General features: G+C 38.6%; 1 protein-coding gene across 1 annotated transcript in view; it reads right to left on the bottom strand.

The window, feature by feature from the left end:
- CUNH8orf34 (chromosome unknown C8orf34 homolog) overlaps positions 1–19,417 on the bottom strand; it is a 373,414-nt gene extending 353,997 nt beyond the window's left edge. Inside the window, 4 exon segments of the mRNA XM_032421931.1 lie at positions 18,836–18,903; positions 18,906–18,966; positions 18,968–19,027; positions 19,029–19,417. Coding sequence (XP_032277822.1) covers positions 18,836–18,903; positions 18,906–18,966; positions 18,968–19,027; positions 19,029–19,163 — 324 coding nt within the window. The 5' untranslated portion in view covers positions 19,164–19,417.
- Between the last annotated feature and the right edge of the window lie 743 nt (positions 19,418–20,160).

Genomic DNA, 20,160 nt, shown 5'->3' with positions numbered 1-20,160 from the left:
ATTCTTCTGCATGTGGCTGTCCAATTTTCCCAACACCATTTGTTGAAGAGATTGTCTTTTTTCCATTGGACATTCTTTCCTGCTTTGTCGAAGAAGATTAGTTGACCATAGAGTTGCGGGTCCATTTCTGGGCTCTCTGTTCTGTTCCATTGATCTATGTGTCCTTTTTCGTGCCAGTAGCATACTGTCTTGATGATGACAGCTTTGTAATAGAGCTTGAAGTCCGGAATTGTGATGCCACCAGCTTTGCTTTTCTTTTTTCAACATTCCTCTGGCTATTCGGGGTCTTTTCTGGTTCCATACAAATTTTAGGATTATTTGCTCCATTTCTTTGAAAAAGTGGATGGTATTTTGATAGGGATTGCATTGAATGTGTAGATTGCTCTAGGTAGCTTGACATCTTCACAATATTTTTTCTTGCAATCCATGAGCATGGAATGTTTTTCCATTTCTTTGTGTCTTCCTCAATTTCTTTCATGAGTATTTTATAGTTTTCTGAGTACAGATCCTTTGCCTCTTTGGTTAGATTTATTCCTAGGTATCTTATGGTTTTGGGTGCAATTGTAAATGGGATCGACTCCTTAATTTCTCTTTCTTCTGTCTTGTTGTTGGTGTATAGCAATGCCACTGATTTCTGTGCATTGATTTTACATCCTGCCACTTGACTGAATTCCTGAATGAGTTCTAGCAGTTTTGGGGTGGAGTCTTCTGGGTTTTCCACATAAAGCATCGTATCATCTGCAAAGAGTGAGAGTTTGCCTTCTTCTTTGCCGATTCAGATGCCTTTTATTTCTTTTTGTTGTCTGATTGCTGTGGCTAGGACTTCTAATACTATGTTGAATAGCAGTGGTGATAGTGGACATCCCTGCCGTGTTCCTGACCTTAGGGGGAAAGCTCTCAGTTTTTCCCCATTGAGAATGATATTCGCTATGGGTTTTTCATAGATGGCTTTTATGATATTGAGGTATGTACCCTCTATCCCTACACTCTGAAGAGTTTTGATCAAGAAAGGATGCTTTACTTTGTCAATTTTTAATTCAAAAATCCTAGCAAACTACTAAAAAGGAAACTTTCCTAAACTTTATAAAGTATCTATTAAAAACAAAAACCTACTAATGTTGCAATGATCATTCCTCTTAAAATCAGGACCCACTCAAAAAAATATTAAGTATTACCACTTCTTTTCAACATTGTATTTGAATTCTTAGGCCCAATTTAAAAAAAAGACATAAAAGCTATCAAGACTGAAAAGAAACAAAACTGTCATTTTTACTACTTTTCACTAATGATAGCGATCATATAATCATATAGAGAAAAAAAGAAAAGCTATAATAACTGGAAAGAAAGAAATAACACTGTCATTTTCACAAACAATATGGCTCTTTACATAGAAAAATTCAAAATAATTTCTGACTAAGTAAGAATAAATAAGATAATTTAGCATGTTTCTCCATGCACATTTAAAATCAAAATAATAAACTTCTTTTATCATAATTAAATCCACTTTCTGGTCCAATCTCAGAGAATAATCCATGGTAAAACCTCCTCATTTTCAGAGTAGGCTGGCATTGAAGCCCTTTTGAAGCAGGACTTCAATGAGCTGGATGATCCTCCAAAATCACACTTTTAAGTATATTAAAATACAGAAGAAAGTAAACTAATAGATATAGATTCTGTAGCACCTTCACTAACCCAGAGAAGAGTGAAATAAACAATTTGTCTATCTCTATCTCAGCAAGGCATTTACTTTTCACAAACTAAAACTCTGCTAGATATTAAATAAAATCTCAGTATCAGTGAAAAGAAAACATCAAATTCAGAATTTCTGCAAACTATATGATTTTTATGAATAACCATTATGTGGTCAAAATGAGCCAGCAAGAAAAAAAACCCTCCATTTAAGAATCCCAGATGTATACCTGGGGCGCCTGGGTGGCTCAGTTGGTTAGGTGTCTCCCTTTGGCTCTGGTCATGATCCCAGGGTCCTGGGATTGACCCCCATGTCAGGCTCCCTGCTCAGTGGGAGCCTGCTTCTCCCTCTCCTCTCTGCTTGTGCTCTCTCTCGCTATCTCTGTCACTATCTGTCTCTCTCTCACAAATAAATAAATAAAATATTTGGAAAAAAAAAAGAAAAAGAATCCCAGATGTATACCCCATGTGAGTGAAAAGGCAATCAATTAAACAAACAAAAAAGGATGCTATTTATTTTAGCTGCATCTTTCTTAGGCTTGCTTAGATTGAATGGAGTCACATAAATAGTTATGTTTTTACTTTACGCAAATCATAATATTTTTAATCACATGGATAACTTAAGACTCTTACAAACAACAGAAAATCCAACTCAGTCCTTCTTACACACACACACACAAAAGGGGGATCCACGGACTCCTGTACTAGACTATAGAGATTTTAATTCCTTTTACTTTGTGGATCATCTTTTACCCTTCTTTGAGGTCTTTGCATATTTTTCATTTGTGAAACTTAGAAGTAGTGGAAAGGTTTAGCCTGCTTTGTAATAAAGCAAAGATTATCTTGTATTTCTGCAAACCATAATGGTTTTATGCATTTATTCATTCAACAAGTATTTAATTAAATTCTTATGATGCATATACTATAAATTAGATACTTAGGAGGAATATTGGGGGGGGAAGCCAATAGTATAGTTAGAAAGACAAACTATAACCCAGAAAGTAGTTAAATAACATTGTGATTAACCCCTAAAGTGAGTGGCACAGCCCCTAAGTGCAATAGGAGTTCACAGAAAGAGTATATCTAGGGTAGCCATACATGTCCAAAATATTTAATTAAAAAGGCAAAACATGAAATATCCCTTAATGAGCGGTTGATACTCAGATAGGAAAATGTAGATTCTGGGGTATGTGCCCAGATCCTTCCTTCAGAAACAAAAGCTCATTCTGCCAAATGCCAGGAGTGTTGGCTGTTGGGAGGCCCTCACTTAAGGCCTTTTCCAGAATTGTCCTTCCAGGAAGGCAGTTGCCTCATCCAAGGTCACATTCTCTCTCTCTGGAGGAAGCGTGCTTCTAATCACTAAGTACAAAAACCCAGCCCCATGCTTCTATTGGAACAGTCTTTAAAGGCCTCCCCACTTCCAGGGCTCTCCCAGTGAGGGTCCCTATGTGATCAGCCGAAGGCTTTCTTATAGCAGCCTCACAGTTCACTTTGTTCCTCCACTCAGTCCCACTGCCTTCACTCCCTTCAAGGTGCTGCTCCCATGAACATTCTGCAATTAACCCTCTGCATGAAAACCTCCATCCCAGAGTCTGTCTCCCGAGGAACCTAGTCTAAGACATTATAGAAAACAGAGAAAATACTCAATGTAGAGAGAACACCAAGCAAAGACTTGACATTATAAGTTTTGGGGTAATTGGACAAACTAGCCTGGTTCACATTGAAGGCAGTGTGTGGGGAAAACGAAAAGTATGGTTAAACAGATTTTGGAGGACCCTGAATGCCACCCTCATTTGGAATTCATCCCATAATTCAGTGTTCCAAAACTCTTGCATCTTCAGTGGCCCAGGACTGTGAATTCATCCTCCTGGATGTCTGGACACAGAGCTAAAAGTGACAAAGTGCAAGCATGAAAATTCTCTGAAGTTTGATTATCTTTAAAATTTACATGAATCTTGCATTTTGCCCACAGTTATCGGCATTTGTCATAATGAATGCATACTCTTGTTTAAGAAGCATGGCCACAATGAGTGGAGAAACAGTGTGTGTGTGTTTGCGTGTGTGTGTGTGTTCACAATTCTCAGTGTTTTCAGCTCTTTAAAGAGGGCTTTAAAGAGGGCTAAAAAAAAAGAGGGGGAATAGGTAAAAATGATAGTCGGATTGTGTTTGAAAATGTTGACTCACTTCTTCCTCCTGCCCCAGCACCATTTCTACCCACCTGATGCTCATTTCCATGCTACCTGCTCTTAGCCTCTCCTAACCGTCACTTCTGATTTGTCTACTCAATGAGGGGTTTTCCTCTCATCCTCTGCCAATAGGCCCCATTAAGGTTTTAGTTGACAAGAAATTCAGTACTAATATGCAAATACAGAATGCATGTGGGAGTCAGCAGGGGCCTCAAGAAGACGAAATCATCTAAAACAAATGACTTAATACTAATAGCAATAGCGCAGTAACACAGAGAGCTTGGAAAATCAGAATGGTTGTGGGAGCAAAAACAGCCCCTTAACTTGGTACCTCGTATAAAAGCTGGATCCCATTCTTATCCATTCTTATCTTTTTGCACATGCTACAGAGTTATAATAATATCACACATACAATCTTGAATTCATCTTTCCTACATTTTTAATGGTTCCATAATATCCCATCTAGAGAAAAGTTTATTTAACCTTTTAAAATAATGTTTAGTAAGAAGAGTAAGAACAAATAGCTAATTGCAGGAAATGGGCTCCTGTGCACTGTGGAAACAGGTCAGAGAACAAGGCTGACCAAGTCTCTTTCCTTGTGGAGGTTTTATTTAAGACAGGGAGCCAAACACTAAACAAATAAATGAGAACCTGCCACACCTGATGAGTGCTGTAGGGGATAAAACACTGGAATGGTGGAGTCTGATGGGAAGCTGTTGAGACTGAGTTGCCTGTGAGGGCCTCTCTGACATGTTTAACCCTGAGATCTGAACAGCAGGAGGAGCTAGCCACGTGAGTGAGGCATGTAGGGGAAACTCCAAAGTAGAGAAACAGACCATGCAAAAGCCCTGAGTCTCAAAGCTTGCCTTTTAGGCAGCTTTGTCTCTGCTACTCATAAGGCTAACCCTGGGAGACATCGTCTTGCAAATATATTCTCACTAAACAATCCAGAATGAGCCAAGCAAATATTTTTAGAAAGAAAGCCAGCTGTCGTGGGTAACAACAGGAAACAGAGGATTCAAATATATCCTAGGATGTGCCTAAATTATTTGGACCAAGAGTAGGTCATTTTATGAGTTATAGAACATATTTATATTCATCCTTATTTCAGAAAGAAGTATTTTCCAAAGAAGTATAAATTATGATCAAATAGCATAAATAAAAAGTGGAGGGAAAAAAGATAAAGTAAAAAAACGTAGACAATGTGGGGAAAAAAACGAAGGTATAAATGCTCATGAAAAAGGAATTCTCATATACTATTGGTGGGAATGTCAATTGGGGAGGGGTGAAATAGAAGAGATTAAGAATACACTTATCTTCATGAGCACTGAGACATGCATAGAATTGCTGAACCATTATAATGTACAACTGAAACTAATATAACACTGTATGTTAATTATACTTCAATAAAAAAAAGGAAAAAATGTTCATGATAATGGCCTACATTCTGGCTACCACTAGGTATGACTTTTCCAGAACTCTATGCAAAAAAAGGAAGGGAATACTATGAATTACACAGTTCAAAATAGTTATATACGATTATTTTTCTTTCTTTTTTATTTTACTTATCTTTTAATTCCAGTATAATTAACATACAATGTTATATTAGTTTCAGGTGTATAATATAGTGTTTCAACAATGCTGTATGTTAGTGCTCACCATGATAAGTGTACTCTTGATCCTCTTCACCTATTTCACCCATCCCCCCACCCACCTCCCCTCTGGTGACCATCAGTTTGTTCTCTGTAGTTGGGTCTACTTTTTAGTTTGTCTCTTTTTCCTTTGTTTGGTTTCTTAAATTCCACATATGAGTGAAATCATATGGTATTTGTCTTTCTCTGACTGACTTATTTCACTTAGCATAATACCCTCTAGATACATCCATATTGTTGCAAATGGCAATATTTCATTCTTTTTATGGCTAAGGAATATTCCATTTTGTGTGTGTGTGTGTGTGTGTGTGTGTGTACACCACATCTTCACATCTTCTTTTATTCATTCATCTACTGATGGACAGTTGGGCTGATTCCATAATTTGGCTACTGTAAATTATGCAACAAACATAGAAGTACATTTATCCTTTTGAATTAGTGTTTTCATATTCTTTTGGTAAATACCCAGTAGTGGAATTACTGGATCATATGGTATTTCTATTTTTAATTTTTTGAGGAACCTCTATACTGTTTTCCACAGTAGCTGCACCAGCTTGCATTCCCACCAACAGTGCATGAGGGTCCCTTTTTCTCGGCATCCTCGTCAACACTTGTTGTTTCTTTGATTTTAGCCATTCTGACAGGTGTGAGGTTCATACACTATCTTTGACATTATAAAATTGAACAATAGTTCAATTTCAAAGAGGATGCTGCCTAATGCAATGAACATGCCCCTCCACAACATCCTTTAACAGATGACAAAACTGTATTTTCATGGTTTGATTCTTATGACTCCCAAAGGATTCTTTTTTTTGGTGATTTTTTTATTGTTATGTTAATCCCCATACATTACATCATTAGTTTTAGATATAGTGTTCCATGATTCATTGTTGTGACTCCCAAAGGATTCTTAACCATCTGAGCCACCCAGGTGCCACTCCCAAAGGATTCTTAAATCACTCCACTGCACAACTCAGGGAAAGAAATTCTTCAGTGGGTCACCCTAATGCTGAATGGGCACCCAAGTCACTGTTCAACTAACTTTATCCAAAAATATGTTTGCTAATAACTTGAGAACTTAATGTATATGACCCTCATGAATTATTCACTAAATATTATTTCTCAAAATTGAACTACTGATAAACCTATTGACACTGATCTCTGTCTTAGATTCCCTATCAATCCATACACTGTAGAAGTGGATGTTGCCAATTGTGCACAGACCTCAGTGTCTTTTTTTTTTTAAGATTTTATTTATTTATTTGACAGAGAGAGACACAGCGAGAGAGGGAACACAAGCAGGGGGAGTGGGAGAGGGAGAAGCAGGCTTCCCGCCAAGCAGGGAGCCTATGTGGGGCTCGATCCCAGGACCCTGGGATCATGACCTGAGCCAAAGGCAGACGCCTAACAACTGAGCAACCCAGGCGTCCCTAGACCTCAATGTCTTAACTGAAAGTTAAGAAAGGGTTAGATTTAAAACAATTCTGTGAGGGGCACCTGGGTGGCTCAGGCGTTAAGCGTCTGCCTTCGGCTCGGGTCATGATCTCAGGGTCCTGGGATCGAGCCCCACATCGGGCTCCCTGCTCAGCGGGAAGCCTGTTTCTCCCTCTCCCACTCCCCCTGCTTGTGTTCCCTCTCTCGCTGTGTCTCTCTCTGTCAAATAAATAAAAAAAATTTAAAAAAAAAAAAAAAAAAAAAAAAAAAAAAACAATTCTGTGAAAACTAGGACTTTAAGCTTCCACAGAGTAGAGGATTTGTCATCTGTATACTTTAAGAGTGTTTTTTCATATCATTGCTACACCACTAAAATGAAAGATAGTAAGAAATATTTCAGTAAATTTTCAGTCGGAATAGAATAATATTCTGCACTTAATAAACTGTAGCTGGTTTCAATTACCATTTTATATAATGCTAAGCTGATTATTATACATTGTAAACAAAAAATACAACAGGAAAAAATGAAAGAACCAAAACAATACCAGGTCCTCTGGAGAGAATTCATAGAAGTAAAATAGCATTAAAATAAAAATAGTATCTCAAAAACATACGGCTACAATAAATCTTACACAATAAAGTTCATTTCATACAAACAAATATATTACTTCAATGTACAGACAAATAAAATGTATTCTCAATTCAATATAGCTAGTCACTTTGAATTTAGATCATGTTCAAAAAGTGAAGAAACAGCAGGAGTTAAACACTCCTTTACGCTCCAGGCTATCCTTCAAAAAAAAGAGTTCTCTTTTTTATGTTAAAGTAACAAATTACAACCTAAAACTATCAGTGTGTTTCATGTAGAACATTACCCAACAATCAGATCATTTAGATATTTTTAATAATTCATGTTTAGATATCTTACTGTTGCTAAGAACTTCCAGGAACAAAGACAACAGAAACTAAGTCTATTTAACATATCTACTTTTCATGTTATTTAATTTACATACTTGATTCTACGGCAAATTTCTTGAAAACCAATTTCTAAATGTCAATTTCAAATATGAATTTCTTACTTCTATTAGTATAATGATGGAATGTATTGATGAGTATGAAAATGGACCAAGCATATAAACAGAAAACCAAGATAGGCTTTTGTAAAATTACCAGAATATGATAGTTGAGAGTGCCCCCAAGTATTGCCAGTCTTTTCCAAATACACAGGAGTTTTTGAGGACAGGAAATGTTTTATTTGAATTTATATTTCTCAGTACATAATACAGCACCCAATAAACGTACCAAATGAATATAAATGAAGTTCCAAACATCATACACCAAAGAATTTAATAGCTGTTGAAAAGATAACAAAGTCATAATGAATTTTCAAGAAAGTGAAATCTCCCATAAACTACTGACATATTCCCAGACTCCTAGTGGCAAATGATTATTCATACCCAAACCACCCTTTTCAAATTTGTTAAGTTGGTCCTGATTTTTTTATTCATAAATGTATTTGACAACTATTTAGTAGAACACCTATTATGCACCAGACATTTTCTAGGCATGAAGATATAAGCAGTTAAAAAGACTGACAAATATCTTCCTGTAAGAAGCGTATGTACTAGTGGGATAAACAATATAAACTGAAATCAAAGGAATAAATCCAATAAAACAATATCAAATGACAATAAGGTATACACAAAAAAAAATCATGCTACAGAGAGTGACAGGGGAGGCTGGGTCTGTGTGTGCTATTTTAGTTGAGGGTGATCCAGCTTGCCTCTCTGAGTCAAGACATATTCGGGATTGTTTTCTAATTACATATAATGTTTCCAAATTTAGCCAAAGTATACTTTTGTGATACAGCCAACAAACAAGACTTGCCCCCACCACTGAACAAAGAACACACACACACACACACACACACACACACACACACACTGTTTGGCCAAGTGCTACTCTCCTTTCTACCTGTGCCAAAATGCTTTTTCAGAGAATCCAGAGCTACAACATAAAAATGCAGACGCACACTTTGAATTAGTCCTAATTTCAGGATACTAGAAGGTCATCCTTCAAAAGCATCTCTCTCTCCACATCGTCTGTCATTGAGGTATCAATATTAATAGGAAAGAGAAGTAGCAGCATCTAATGTGATGGCAGCCAAAATTCACTGGGTGTACACCAAGTGCCAGGCACTGGACTGGGTTCTTTAGACCTTGGTTCATCTCATACATTCCTCATAAAGCCCCTCTTAGGTATTATTTTGCAGATGAGGACATTGATGTTCACAGAGATCATCAAGCAAAGTGCTCAGGGTCAAGCAGAGAGTAAATGATTGCTAAGCTTGAGATATTTCCAAAGATCACCTGCTTCATCCCATATAACTGTGTCATGCGACTTCCTCATGCAAATGCACTTGAGGGGCATGCAGTAAGCCTTGCACAGTGGTGTGACTTAATTTATCAGGCCCTCTCTTAAAAGCAGATATTAAAAAGGGAAAAATATGACTGAAAGTGAATTAGGTAGTTAAGTACGTAATTAAAATTTATTCACTGTACATAAAGGGTAATTAATGTGACGGGGAATATTTTGCTCTAGGTCTTACAGGAATAAATATGAAGATGCTATTTGCTAGCTGGTTATATCTTCAATGTACTTTTTCCATAGAAGGAAAAAAAATACACAAGTTAATGTTTTGTTTAATTCAACAGATATCAATTAAGCCCTGTGTTATAGTCTGTGCTCCACTAGATACAGTAGATGCACAATAAAGAATGAGGGAAGATACTTGTTTCCCACTTTCAGGAACTAAAGATCTACCTTCAATACGAAACATGATATATTATACGAACAAACACCTCCTGTCAGCAGATTACTGATATTCATATATCTTTCACTGTAGAAGAGCCTGCTGTCTAGCTGGATAGATTGTCCTCTATGAATGGAAGGGCCCAGAGGAATGACATAAAAAGCAGGCTCCCTATTCTAACCAATCACATCCGTCCACTTTTTAAATGTATGCATGCTAGCCTACAAAATTCCCTCTCAGCACTGCTTGAACTGTGTCCCACAAATTTTGATATATCTTCCTTTTCCTTGTTTGATGGATTTTTATTCCCCTGAGATTTCTTCTTTTTTTAAGATTTTTTATTTATTCATTTGTGAGAGAGAGAAAACGAGAGAAAGCACAAGCAAGGGGAGCAGGAGAGGGAGAGGGAGAAGCAGGCTCTTCACTGAGCAAGGAGCCTGATGCATGGCTGGATCCCAAGACCCTGGGATCACGACCTGAGCCGAAGGTAGATACTTAACCAACTGAGCCACCCAGGCGTCCCTGAGATTTCTTCTTTGCCCATATTATTTAGAAGTATGCTGTATATTTTCACAGTGTTTTAGAAATTTTCCTGTTTTCTTTCTGTTACTGACTTATAGTTCTATTCCATTGTGATGGAGAAAATACATTGCATGATTTCAACTGAGGTTTGTTTTGTGGTTCAGGGAATGATCTATCTTTGTATACATTCCATGTCACTTGGAAAAAACATGTATTCTGTAGTTGTTGCATAGAATGGTCTACAAATGTTGACTAGGACTTAGTTGACTAAGTCTACATAGAATGGTCTACAAACACTTAGGACTGCTATTTTTCTTGGGTTGACTCTTATAATACTATATAATGATAGTTTCTATCTCTGGTAATTTTCTATCCTCTGAAGTCTACTTTATCTGATATTAAGATAGCCACTCCTCCTTTCTTTTGATGTTTGCATATTTTTTTTCTATTCTTTTACTTTTAGCCTGTTTATATCTTTGTATTTTAAATGAGTTTCTTAGACACAGCATATGGTTACATCATGTTTTTTAATCCACTCTGACAATCTCTGTCTTTTAATTGGTATCCTTAGACCATTTGCATTTAATTTAATTATTGACATATTAGGGCTAAAGTCTTCCATGTTATTTTTTGTTTTCTGTTCTTTGTTTTGTTTTTATTTTTCCTATTCCTGTGAGTTATCTGAACATTTTTTAGAACTCCATTTTAAATTACTAGAGTTTTGGGGGCACCTGTGGCTCATCTGCCTTCAGCTCAAGTCATGATCCCAGGGTCCTGGGATGGAGCCCCATGTCAGGCTCCCTGCTCAGCAGGGAGTCTGCTTCTCCCTCTCCCTCTGCTCCTGCCCCCCTGCTCATGCTCTCGCTCTCTCTCTCTCAAATAAATAAATAAATAAAATCTTTTTTAAAAAATCTATTAAATTACTAGAGTTTTTGAGAGCATCTTTATGTATAGCTTTTTTAGTGGTTGCTCTAGGTATGACATTATATATATATATACAACTTATCCATAGGAGTCGTTGTTTGACCAATATAAGTGAACTACAGAAACCTTACCTCCTTTGTTCCTCTTTACTCTTCCTTGCTTATAATACAACTGTCTTAAATACTCCTCTACAGAACCACATCTGACACTGCTATAATTTTTGCTTCAACCATCAAACGTAATTTAGAAAACTTGAGAAGAAAAATGTATTATATTTAGTCATATCTTTGCTCTTTCCATGTTCTTTCTTCCTTCCTAATGTTCTCAAGTTTTTTCTTTTATAATTTTCTCTCTGTTTAAAGGACTTCCTTTAGCCATACTTTTAGGGTAGACCTGCTGGTGACCAATTCTCTTGATTTATCTTTCAATTTCTTTTTTTGAGTTTCAGAGGTAAAATTTAGTGATTCATCAGTTGCATATTACACCCAGTGCTCATTACATCACATGCCCTCCTTAATGCCCGTCACCCAGTTACCCCATCCCCCCACCCACCTCCTCTCCAGCAACCCTCAGTTTGTTTCCTAGAGTTCAGTGTCTCTTATGGTACAGCAATGTCCACAATAGCCAAATTATGATTTCCCCTTCATTTCTAAAGGATATTTTCTCTGAGCACAGAACTCTAGGTTCTTTCTTTCAGCACCTGAAAAAGGTTTTGCCACCGTCTCCTGATATCCATAGGTTTGATGAGAACCTGCTGTCAAACTGTTTTTCCTGTATAGGTAAGGTATTTCATTTCTCTTGCTGCTTTCAAGATAGATCTTGTCCTTTTTTTTTTTCCAGAAGTTTAATTATAATGTATCTTGGCATGGATTTAATGGCAGGAGTGGCCTCATTACCACTCAGTAATGTAGAAAGTCCTGACTCTTTTCTAGGCCTCCTCTGACATGACCCCGTGGGGAGGGAGAGGAATATCTCATTATTGCCAGGGGTAAGAGAAGCCAGGCTTCCCAGATGGTCTCCGCTGACACTGGGCTCACATGGTAGGGTTAAGAGTGGGGCCACAATGTAAATGTAAAATAAAACCACAATGAGAGATCACACAAATCTATTAGAATGGCTACTATTACAAAGACAGGTGATACCAAGTTTTGGTGAGAATATGGAACAACTGGAACTCTCACACAATGTTCACAGGAACATAAAATTGCACATACACTTTTCAAAACTAGGGGCTAATGTCCTAAAAAGTTAAACCTACACCTACCATATGATCCAGCCAATCCACTCCAGGCATTTACCCAAGAAAAACAAAAGCATACATGCATACAGAATACTGCTCAGCAATTAAAAGAAATAAACTATCAATACATAATACAAAATGGATGAATTGTAAAATAATTATGTTGAGTGAAAGAAGATATACCCCCAAAAAAGTACATAGTGTATGATTTCATTTATACAAAACTCTAGAAAAGGAAAACTATTCTATAGTGACAGAAAGGAGACCAGTGGTTGCCTAGGGAGGTGCAGGGAGTAAGGAAAGGTACAAAGGAGGAATTACAAGGGGCATTCTAGACAACAGGAAGGAGAGAAGGCATATGAGGAGCACGTCCTAACTAAGTCCATGTATTTTAAGGCACCTTCCAGAGAATTCCAAATAACATTTCCAATATTTATCATTGCCTCTATGCCACTTATATATTTTATTATGCACCATATATACTGCAAAGGAGATATCACTATTCATAATAAAGAAGTTCTATTATAAAGAAGGAGAAACAGTCTCTCTGTCTCAGCACCCTTCCTTGTGTTCCAGTACTCTTGTGCATTTATTTTTTTAAGATTTTTGTCGATATTTCAATAAAATTTTGAAGGAAGAAGAGGAAAATGTATAGGCTTAGTTGACCAGAATTGTAAATTTTCTTTACTCAGAATTATAGCTTGTTACTTATTGGTTTCCATGTATAAACCACTGATACAATTCTTAACTATATTCACATAATTTAATGTTTAAAGAAAACCCAATGGGTGAACTATTTGTAAGTACTTATTTCCTAGATGCTCATTTTTATTTTTACTTTTAATATTTTTTTACTTTGAAATAACTTTAAACGTACAGAAAAGGTATATGAACAGCACAAATAACTCCATATACCCTTCACCTAAAGACCCCATTCACGTTTTGCAAAACTTTCCCAAGAATGTCCTTCTTAGTGAAAGTGTCAGTTCTAGGACTATATTTTGCACTTAGTTGTACTGTCCCATCAGTCTGAAACTTCCCTTGACCTTCATGACCTTCACATCTTTGAAGACACCAGAAAAGCAGGATTTCCCTATCAGGTTTATCAGATATTTTTTTCATTAATCAGTTCAGGTCATGCATGATTGGCAGAAATATTAAAGAAGCAAAATCATGTTGTTTTAATTGCATCCTATCGGAGGCACACAATATTGATTGTCCCATCACTTGAGTAAAGCAGCATCAGCCAGCTTTCTTTACTATAAAGTTACTTTTCCCTTTGTAATTAACAACTACTTTGTGGAAAGATACTAGAGATTAGGTAAACATCTCATTCCTCCTCCAACTTTCACCCATTATTTTTGGCAACAATTAACGTTTCTTGCCTGAATAATTGCTAAATGCTTGCCAAATAGTGATTTTCTAATTCCACCACCCCTTCTACTCTTATTAATTGGCATTCTACTATAAGGTAAAGCTTTCTCTTCTCCCCATAAATTGAATATCCCATTATATTGCAGGATAATAAAATACTCCTATTTTATAAGTAAGAAAATCTGTTACACTCATACTTCGGGTCTCAAATTGTCCCAGATTTAGTTAACAGAGCCTCTTCAAGCTTTTGACATGTTCCTATAATTCTTTGACTACTTCCTTATTTCACATAAGATGGTCCAGGCTCATCTTGTACTTTCCTAGACCCATTTCTCCAAGGATACCTGGTTCTACTTGATGGAGAATGGTATTTAGAATGTAAAATCTGGTCACTAGGTGTGCTCATTGCTACTGAGGTGTTGCTATTCCCAGGCCATCACAGTAAACAGAGTAAGAAAATAAATGCAGGCATATATACTTATGTATATGTTAATACGTACAAATCTATACTTACTTCTGTTTCCTATTTTATAAGTAAGACAATCTGTTACTCTCATATTTTGAGTCTCAAATTGTCCCAGATTTAGTTAACAGAGCCTCTTCAAGCTTTTGACATGTTCCTATAATTCTTTGACCACTTCCTCATTTCCTGATATAAGATGGTCTAGGTCTTGTACTTTCCCAGACCCAAGTCTAGAATCAACCATTTCTCCAAGGATACCTGGTTCTGCTTGATGAAGAATGGTATTTAGAACTCAGAATCTGGTCACTAGGTGTGCTCATTGTTACTGAGGTGTTGCTTTTCTCAGGCCATCACAGTAGACAGAGTAAGGAAATAAATGCAGGCATATATACTTATGTATATGTTAATACATACAAATCTATGCTTACTTCTATTACATTTATATCTATTTCTATTCTTGAAGTCATGAGATACACCAATACTTCCAATTTCAATCCAACACCACAGGGTTCATTCTACATTTTTTCCTTTTTATATTTGTGACTCCCATCTCTAATAGCAAGAGAGCTGGCTTGCATTATTTTCAATATATTTACTTATTCTCTCAACAGCCCCCTACCTCATATATAACAAATCTCCTGATCCTGCCAGGCGACTGCCTGATAATCTGCAGGCCAACTGGAGTTCAAGGTTGCAGACATGGCTGGAAAGTGTGGGGTAGGGTACCAGAGAAAAACAAGTTGTGCAGTAGTAGGTGTGTGAATGATGCAAGCTGATGGTTGACCACCTGTTTGATATGAGTCCACCTCATAACACATATGTCAAATTGGCTAGCATGAATTTAGCCCATGTAAGTAGAGGTACTTTGAAGTAAACAGAGGTGATAAAGTGGTTCCATTCTACTTGGAGTGGTTCAGACCACATTTGGAGAAATGTAGTGAATTGGGTTTGCCACATCTTCAATACACAGAGATTTAAATATTCTATGGAGAGTTAATGGGGGCTCCATTATCCTGCTTTTAATAGTTTAGGATTTCACTCTCTTATAAATGTAATCATTCCTAAACCAAGATATATGACTGCCCTAAGCACCCTTCCAACCAATAATATTCAAATAATTATTCTGTTTATTTCATGGGAAATGGGAGAAGCTGATAAGTATATACTTCTCTATGTTGAAAATAAGGAATTTATTGTGATGTTCCACATCATATAATTTATCGGGAATGAAGTTTAACTGCTTACAATATAGATGAAATAGATCACTTGATCCCAATAAGCAGATATATGCCAGTTAATTATTCAGTTTCAGAATTTTTGACTGTCAGGTTCTTCAACTATTAAGTGGTTGGTTGAGATAAGTCTTGTGTTTGCACCATGAATCTTGCCCATATGTGCTACAAAAAAAACATACTTTGGTGGAAGCCAAACCATTTCACATCTTGCTAATTAAGTAAGTCATTACATGTGGAAATCTATATTAAATAGGACTACAGTTCTAATTTATTGAAGCGATGTCCAGCATTCCTTATAGATTGATGCCTAGGCTGTTCACTACTAACCTGTCCTGAATAAGCCAATGAGAATACTAATAGTATTCCATCTTACAAAAATTTCAAAGAGGTTGTAGAATATAAGTCATTATTACCTTATCCACCTTACATCTTTATATTATTTAATTAAAATAGCATTACCCAAGACTCTAATGCAATGATTTCTAAGCATGGTTTTGTAATGCCTCAAAGCATGTTAAATCATTTAAAGGCAATATAAATTTATACTCTTAAATCACCTGGAAACAAGATAAATTTTCATCTAGAGTAGTTTTTGAAATACAATACTGTGTACAGTTTTATAAGCTTCTCACATGATAAAATGTTAGAAATAAGCAAATAGGCTAAGTAAGAAATAAACTAAGTAACTAAATTAAGTAATTAAGCTGTATAGGTAAAAACAGCAGGATACAAGTATTCTCAACCAGTATATGTTACCTTTGCTTTTTGTTTTAAACAATATTCATGTGCTCTCTTTAAAGCGCCTTACTCCCAATAAGTTCTCTCAAAATATTCCTACCTTACAAAATCTGTAAAGGGAACATCTTGTCGGGTCTTGTATATTTTCAAAACTAAGGTAAGCCTATGTCACCAACTCCAGTGCCTTAGCACAAAAAAAAAAAAAAAAAAAATCACAACACAGAACAGATAAAACTTGGGAGTCACCTATTTCAATCTGTGATAGGTAAGAGATTTTAACTTATGTACTGTTTCTTACATTGTGGTCCAGGAATTAAATATGTAACAATCATTTGTGCCACTTCTTACTAAATTCAGGTTTCTGGGATCCTCCTTGATTGATCTCCTAAAGCAGTTCTTATGAGAACCATTGACCAAAGTCCTGGGAGCTTTGAGGAAAATGCCAGATCAACAATATCCATTTTACACTAGTTTCACTGGTTTTCTAGCATGAGGAGAGAGAGGCTACAAGCTAGTGAGATTTTCTAATTTTGTGAAGTACGTAGAATTCTACTCAAAACCAAGCTCTGTTAGGATCAAAATTTTTCCATATGAACCTGCTTTTAGTAGAAGTTAGCTATTTTCTCCCTTCAATTATTTAAAGTGCAAATCAATCCTCAAAAATTACCTACTCATCACTGCAATCCAAGCTAATGGGGATGTAGGTAATATGTAACCCCCCCCAAAAAAATCAATAAAATACACAGCATATAATTTTGTCATTGTTTGGGTTTTGGTGAGCAGGTCTTATGATTTTATGAAAACAATTCTGCCATCACTTAAAATTCATCAATGTAGAACTATCTGGTGAGCTAGTTTTTTTTTTTTTTTAATGAGCACTTGATAAAAATCAAGTTGGATTTATTTCCTAATTATGTAGAAAGTTTACATATACCCTAAACTCTATTATTATCACTTGGAGAGAGTCTCAGGAATTTTAAAATAAGTTAATAAATCTATTAAAACAATTCACTTGTTCTCCCTGGTAAATGGTACTTTATATTTTAGGGGAGTAAATACACTCTAAAAGTATTTATTTTAATATTTCTTTTGACACAATTAATACACTGTGTCACAAAGGGTTGTTATGCTTTAGCTTTTAATAGATAGATAGATAGAATTATTTATATATAGCCTCTAATCATTAGACTAAAGAAGAACAATCTAGTCGCTCCAGCAATTCTACATTGCTTTTATATACGGACTTCCTTTGCTAACACTTTTGGCAGAAACAAGAATCAAGACATGCATTATAGGATTTTATGACTCTATACAAAAAATGAGTTTCAGTTGAAACAATGGCCGTATCTCTCTCTAGACAGTACAACGTTAACTTAAAGTTGGGCAGAAAAACTTGAGATCTAGTTATCTGAAACCCATCCTTCCCACATCTGATCACATCCCTGTCTGCCTCTCCCTTTTTCTGCTAGGGCATTATTTCGCATTATTTTTTTTCTCTGCAGTTATTCTCTTCTCTTCAGTACTAGGGAACCAGCTCGGTTCTCTCTCCCCCAGCGCGTTCCAGCCTTATTCCGACGCCGCGGACACGTAAACCCCCAATAATGACCACAACTGCTTTTTTGCGGGGGTGGGGGTATCTTGACCCTTCCACGTCCGGTCGTCTCCTATCAGTGCCCAGCTGGACGGTTGAACCGGGATGGGAACGGACCGTGGGCGTCCCTCCCCGCCGGCACCGGCGTCTGCCCAGCGCCCTGGCTACCCGCGGGACGCTTTGCCAGCGCCGGGTTCAGTCTCCCGTTCTTTTTCTCATGTCCTCCCGCTCTTCCTTTCTCCTACTGTATTTCTGTCATCAGTTCTTTGATGGCGAGAGAAAACAGCTCAGAGCTACACGTCTCTTCTCATAAATACGTGTATGCTTTTCCTGAATCTTCCTCCGCCCCTTTCTCCCCCTAACACATGTAGGGTCTGCAATGCAAAGGACTCTCCGTCCATCCAGACATCAATGTCAGCGTCTCAGTTTGACAATTTCATTCAACGCTCCAGCACCTACCGAAGCCTACTCCTTACCACTTCAGTTTTCTCCCAGTTAACCATATTCCTCTCCATTGCTAAGCACCTCTTCCCCCTTTCTGGGTTCTACTACTGCCCACATTAAAAAAAAAAAAAAAAAAAAAAAAAAAAAAAAAATTCCAACACGCAATATAGTGTAAATTCCAGGAAGAAAGTGTGCATGTGTAAGACAGTCTAAGTGTGTGCATCTATCCGTCTCAGCCTGTCCGGGTCCTGTGCATGAGGCTGCGAGATGCAGGACGGTCAGACCGCTCAAACTTCCCTGCCAGACTGAGGCTGGGCCCTCTCCAGCTCACCTGTCCGCTCCCAGGTAACCAGCGAGGAGCCCGCCCGGCCGCGTTCCAGGACACCTGGCCCGGCCAGAGCTAATGCCAATGAACTGGGGCCGTACGGCCGCCTCCTCCCGCGCATTTTTTCACTATCCCTCCTTCCTCCGGGTGTTCTGAACCCCTTCCCCCAAACACAAACGGGACGGCCCTCACCCACAGCGCCTTACCTCAAACAGGGGACCGATTTTATTCTTCTCCAGGTAAGCCTGGATCCGGGATTGCTGATGAGACGCCATGGAGAGACAGATCGGGCCGCGGAGAGTGCAGGAAAAGCGCGCGGCCGTGCGCCTCGGCCAGGGGACAGCCCTCCTTTTTCCCGGACTGGAGCCGGGACAGGAGCTCCGGAACCTCGGCTCCCCCGGAGCGGCGGGCAGAGCCCGGGCCGCGGGCGTGGGCTGCAGCCCCGCGAGCCGCGAGCGCGTGGGGCGCCGAGAGCCGGAAGCCCGGGCGCGGCGCCGCCAACTCAGTCAACTCCGAGGCGAAGGGAGAACTCATTCACCGCGTTCTGCTCCTCGCGCCCACCTCCGCCGCTCTCCGCAGCGCGCGGCGCCGGGGGAAATTCTAGGCAGAGGTTCCAGGTTCCTCTCTCCTCTGGGCGGCAGCAGCCGGAGCCAGGGGGCGGGTGCTGCTCCGCCTGGCGCGACGCGGGGGGCGCCCTCGGGCGGTCGGGGGCTGCGGGGCTCGAACTCGCCGCGAGCGTGCGTGAGCGTGCGTGTGTGTCCGCGCGCCCGACTGTGTGCGTCCCCTCTCCCGGGTTACAGGAATAAACAGGCTGGGCTTCTCCCGGGGCTGCGCTCGCCCTGCCCGCCGCTCCCTAGCGACAGCGCCTCTCAAAAAGCCAATGGTGAAGGTGCTTCTTTCAAAGTGCTCATAAATCTGGTGCTTGTTGGCTACTCTTAGCAGCTACAAATGCTGTTCGAAAGTGTCGTTCCCAAACGCCCCTTGTAAACCTGTCCTCGGCACCTCGTGCTCTGCCCACTCTAGCTCAGAATCCGAGAAAGGCAGAGTTGTGAGAAGGTGCGTGGGTCTGAGGGTTTGCCGCTAAAATGAAGTTGCCTTCCTTTAGAATGTCTGGCTTGGCCTGGAACAAGTCAACGCGCCAACTAGAGGCTGAGAACCCAGCTGAAGACTCCCAAAGTGTAGACAGCCAAATGTTGGGAGCCACCCTTCAGCTTTTGACAGGAAGAAGGAATAAAAGTGAGCCGGTCCTCCCTTCCAAATTTGAATTCCTGATTGACATGTAACTATAATCCACATGTAATTGTGCTTATATGTCTATAGCTATACGCCAGATGCTACTACTCTATCCCACTTAAAAATGTTTCCTCTAGACACTTCATGAAATCCTCAAGTTTAGCCAATACCTTTCTTACTATGCAGGGATTTCCCGAGTTGAAGATGACAGACATCAGAGGTTTCTTCACAGAGCTCTCTTGAAAAACCCACTGAGGTCTCCAAAGACGATTTCCGTGGCTTCTAACCATGATGTGCT

This window comes from Phoca vitulina, unplaced genomic scaffold, assembly GCF_004348235.1.
Source record: "Phoca vitulina isolate PV1807 unplaced genomic scaffold, GSC_HSeal_1.0 scaffold25, whole genome shotgun sequence".
NCBI lineage: Eukaryota > Metazoa > Chordata > Mammalia > Carnivora > Phocidae > Phoca > Phoca vitulina.
The sequence above is the reverse complement of the archived record's forward strand: the minus strand, read 5'-3'. Positions and strand labels throughout refer to the sequence as shown.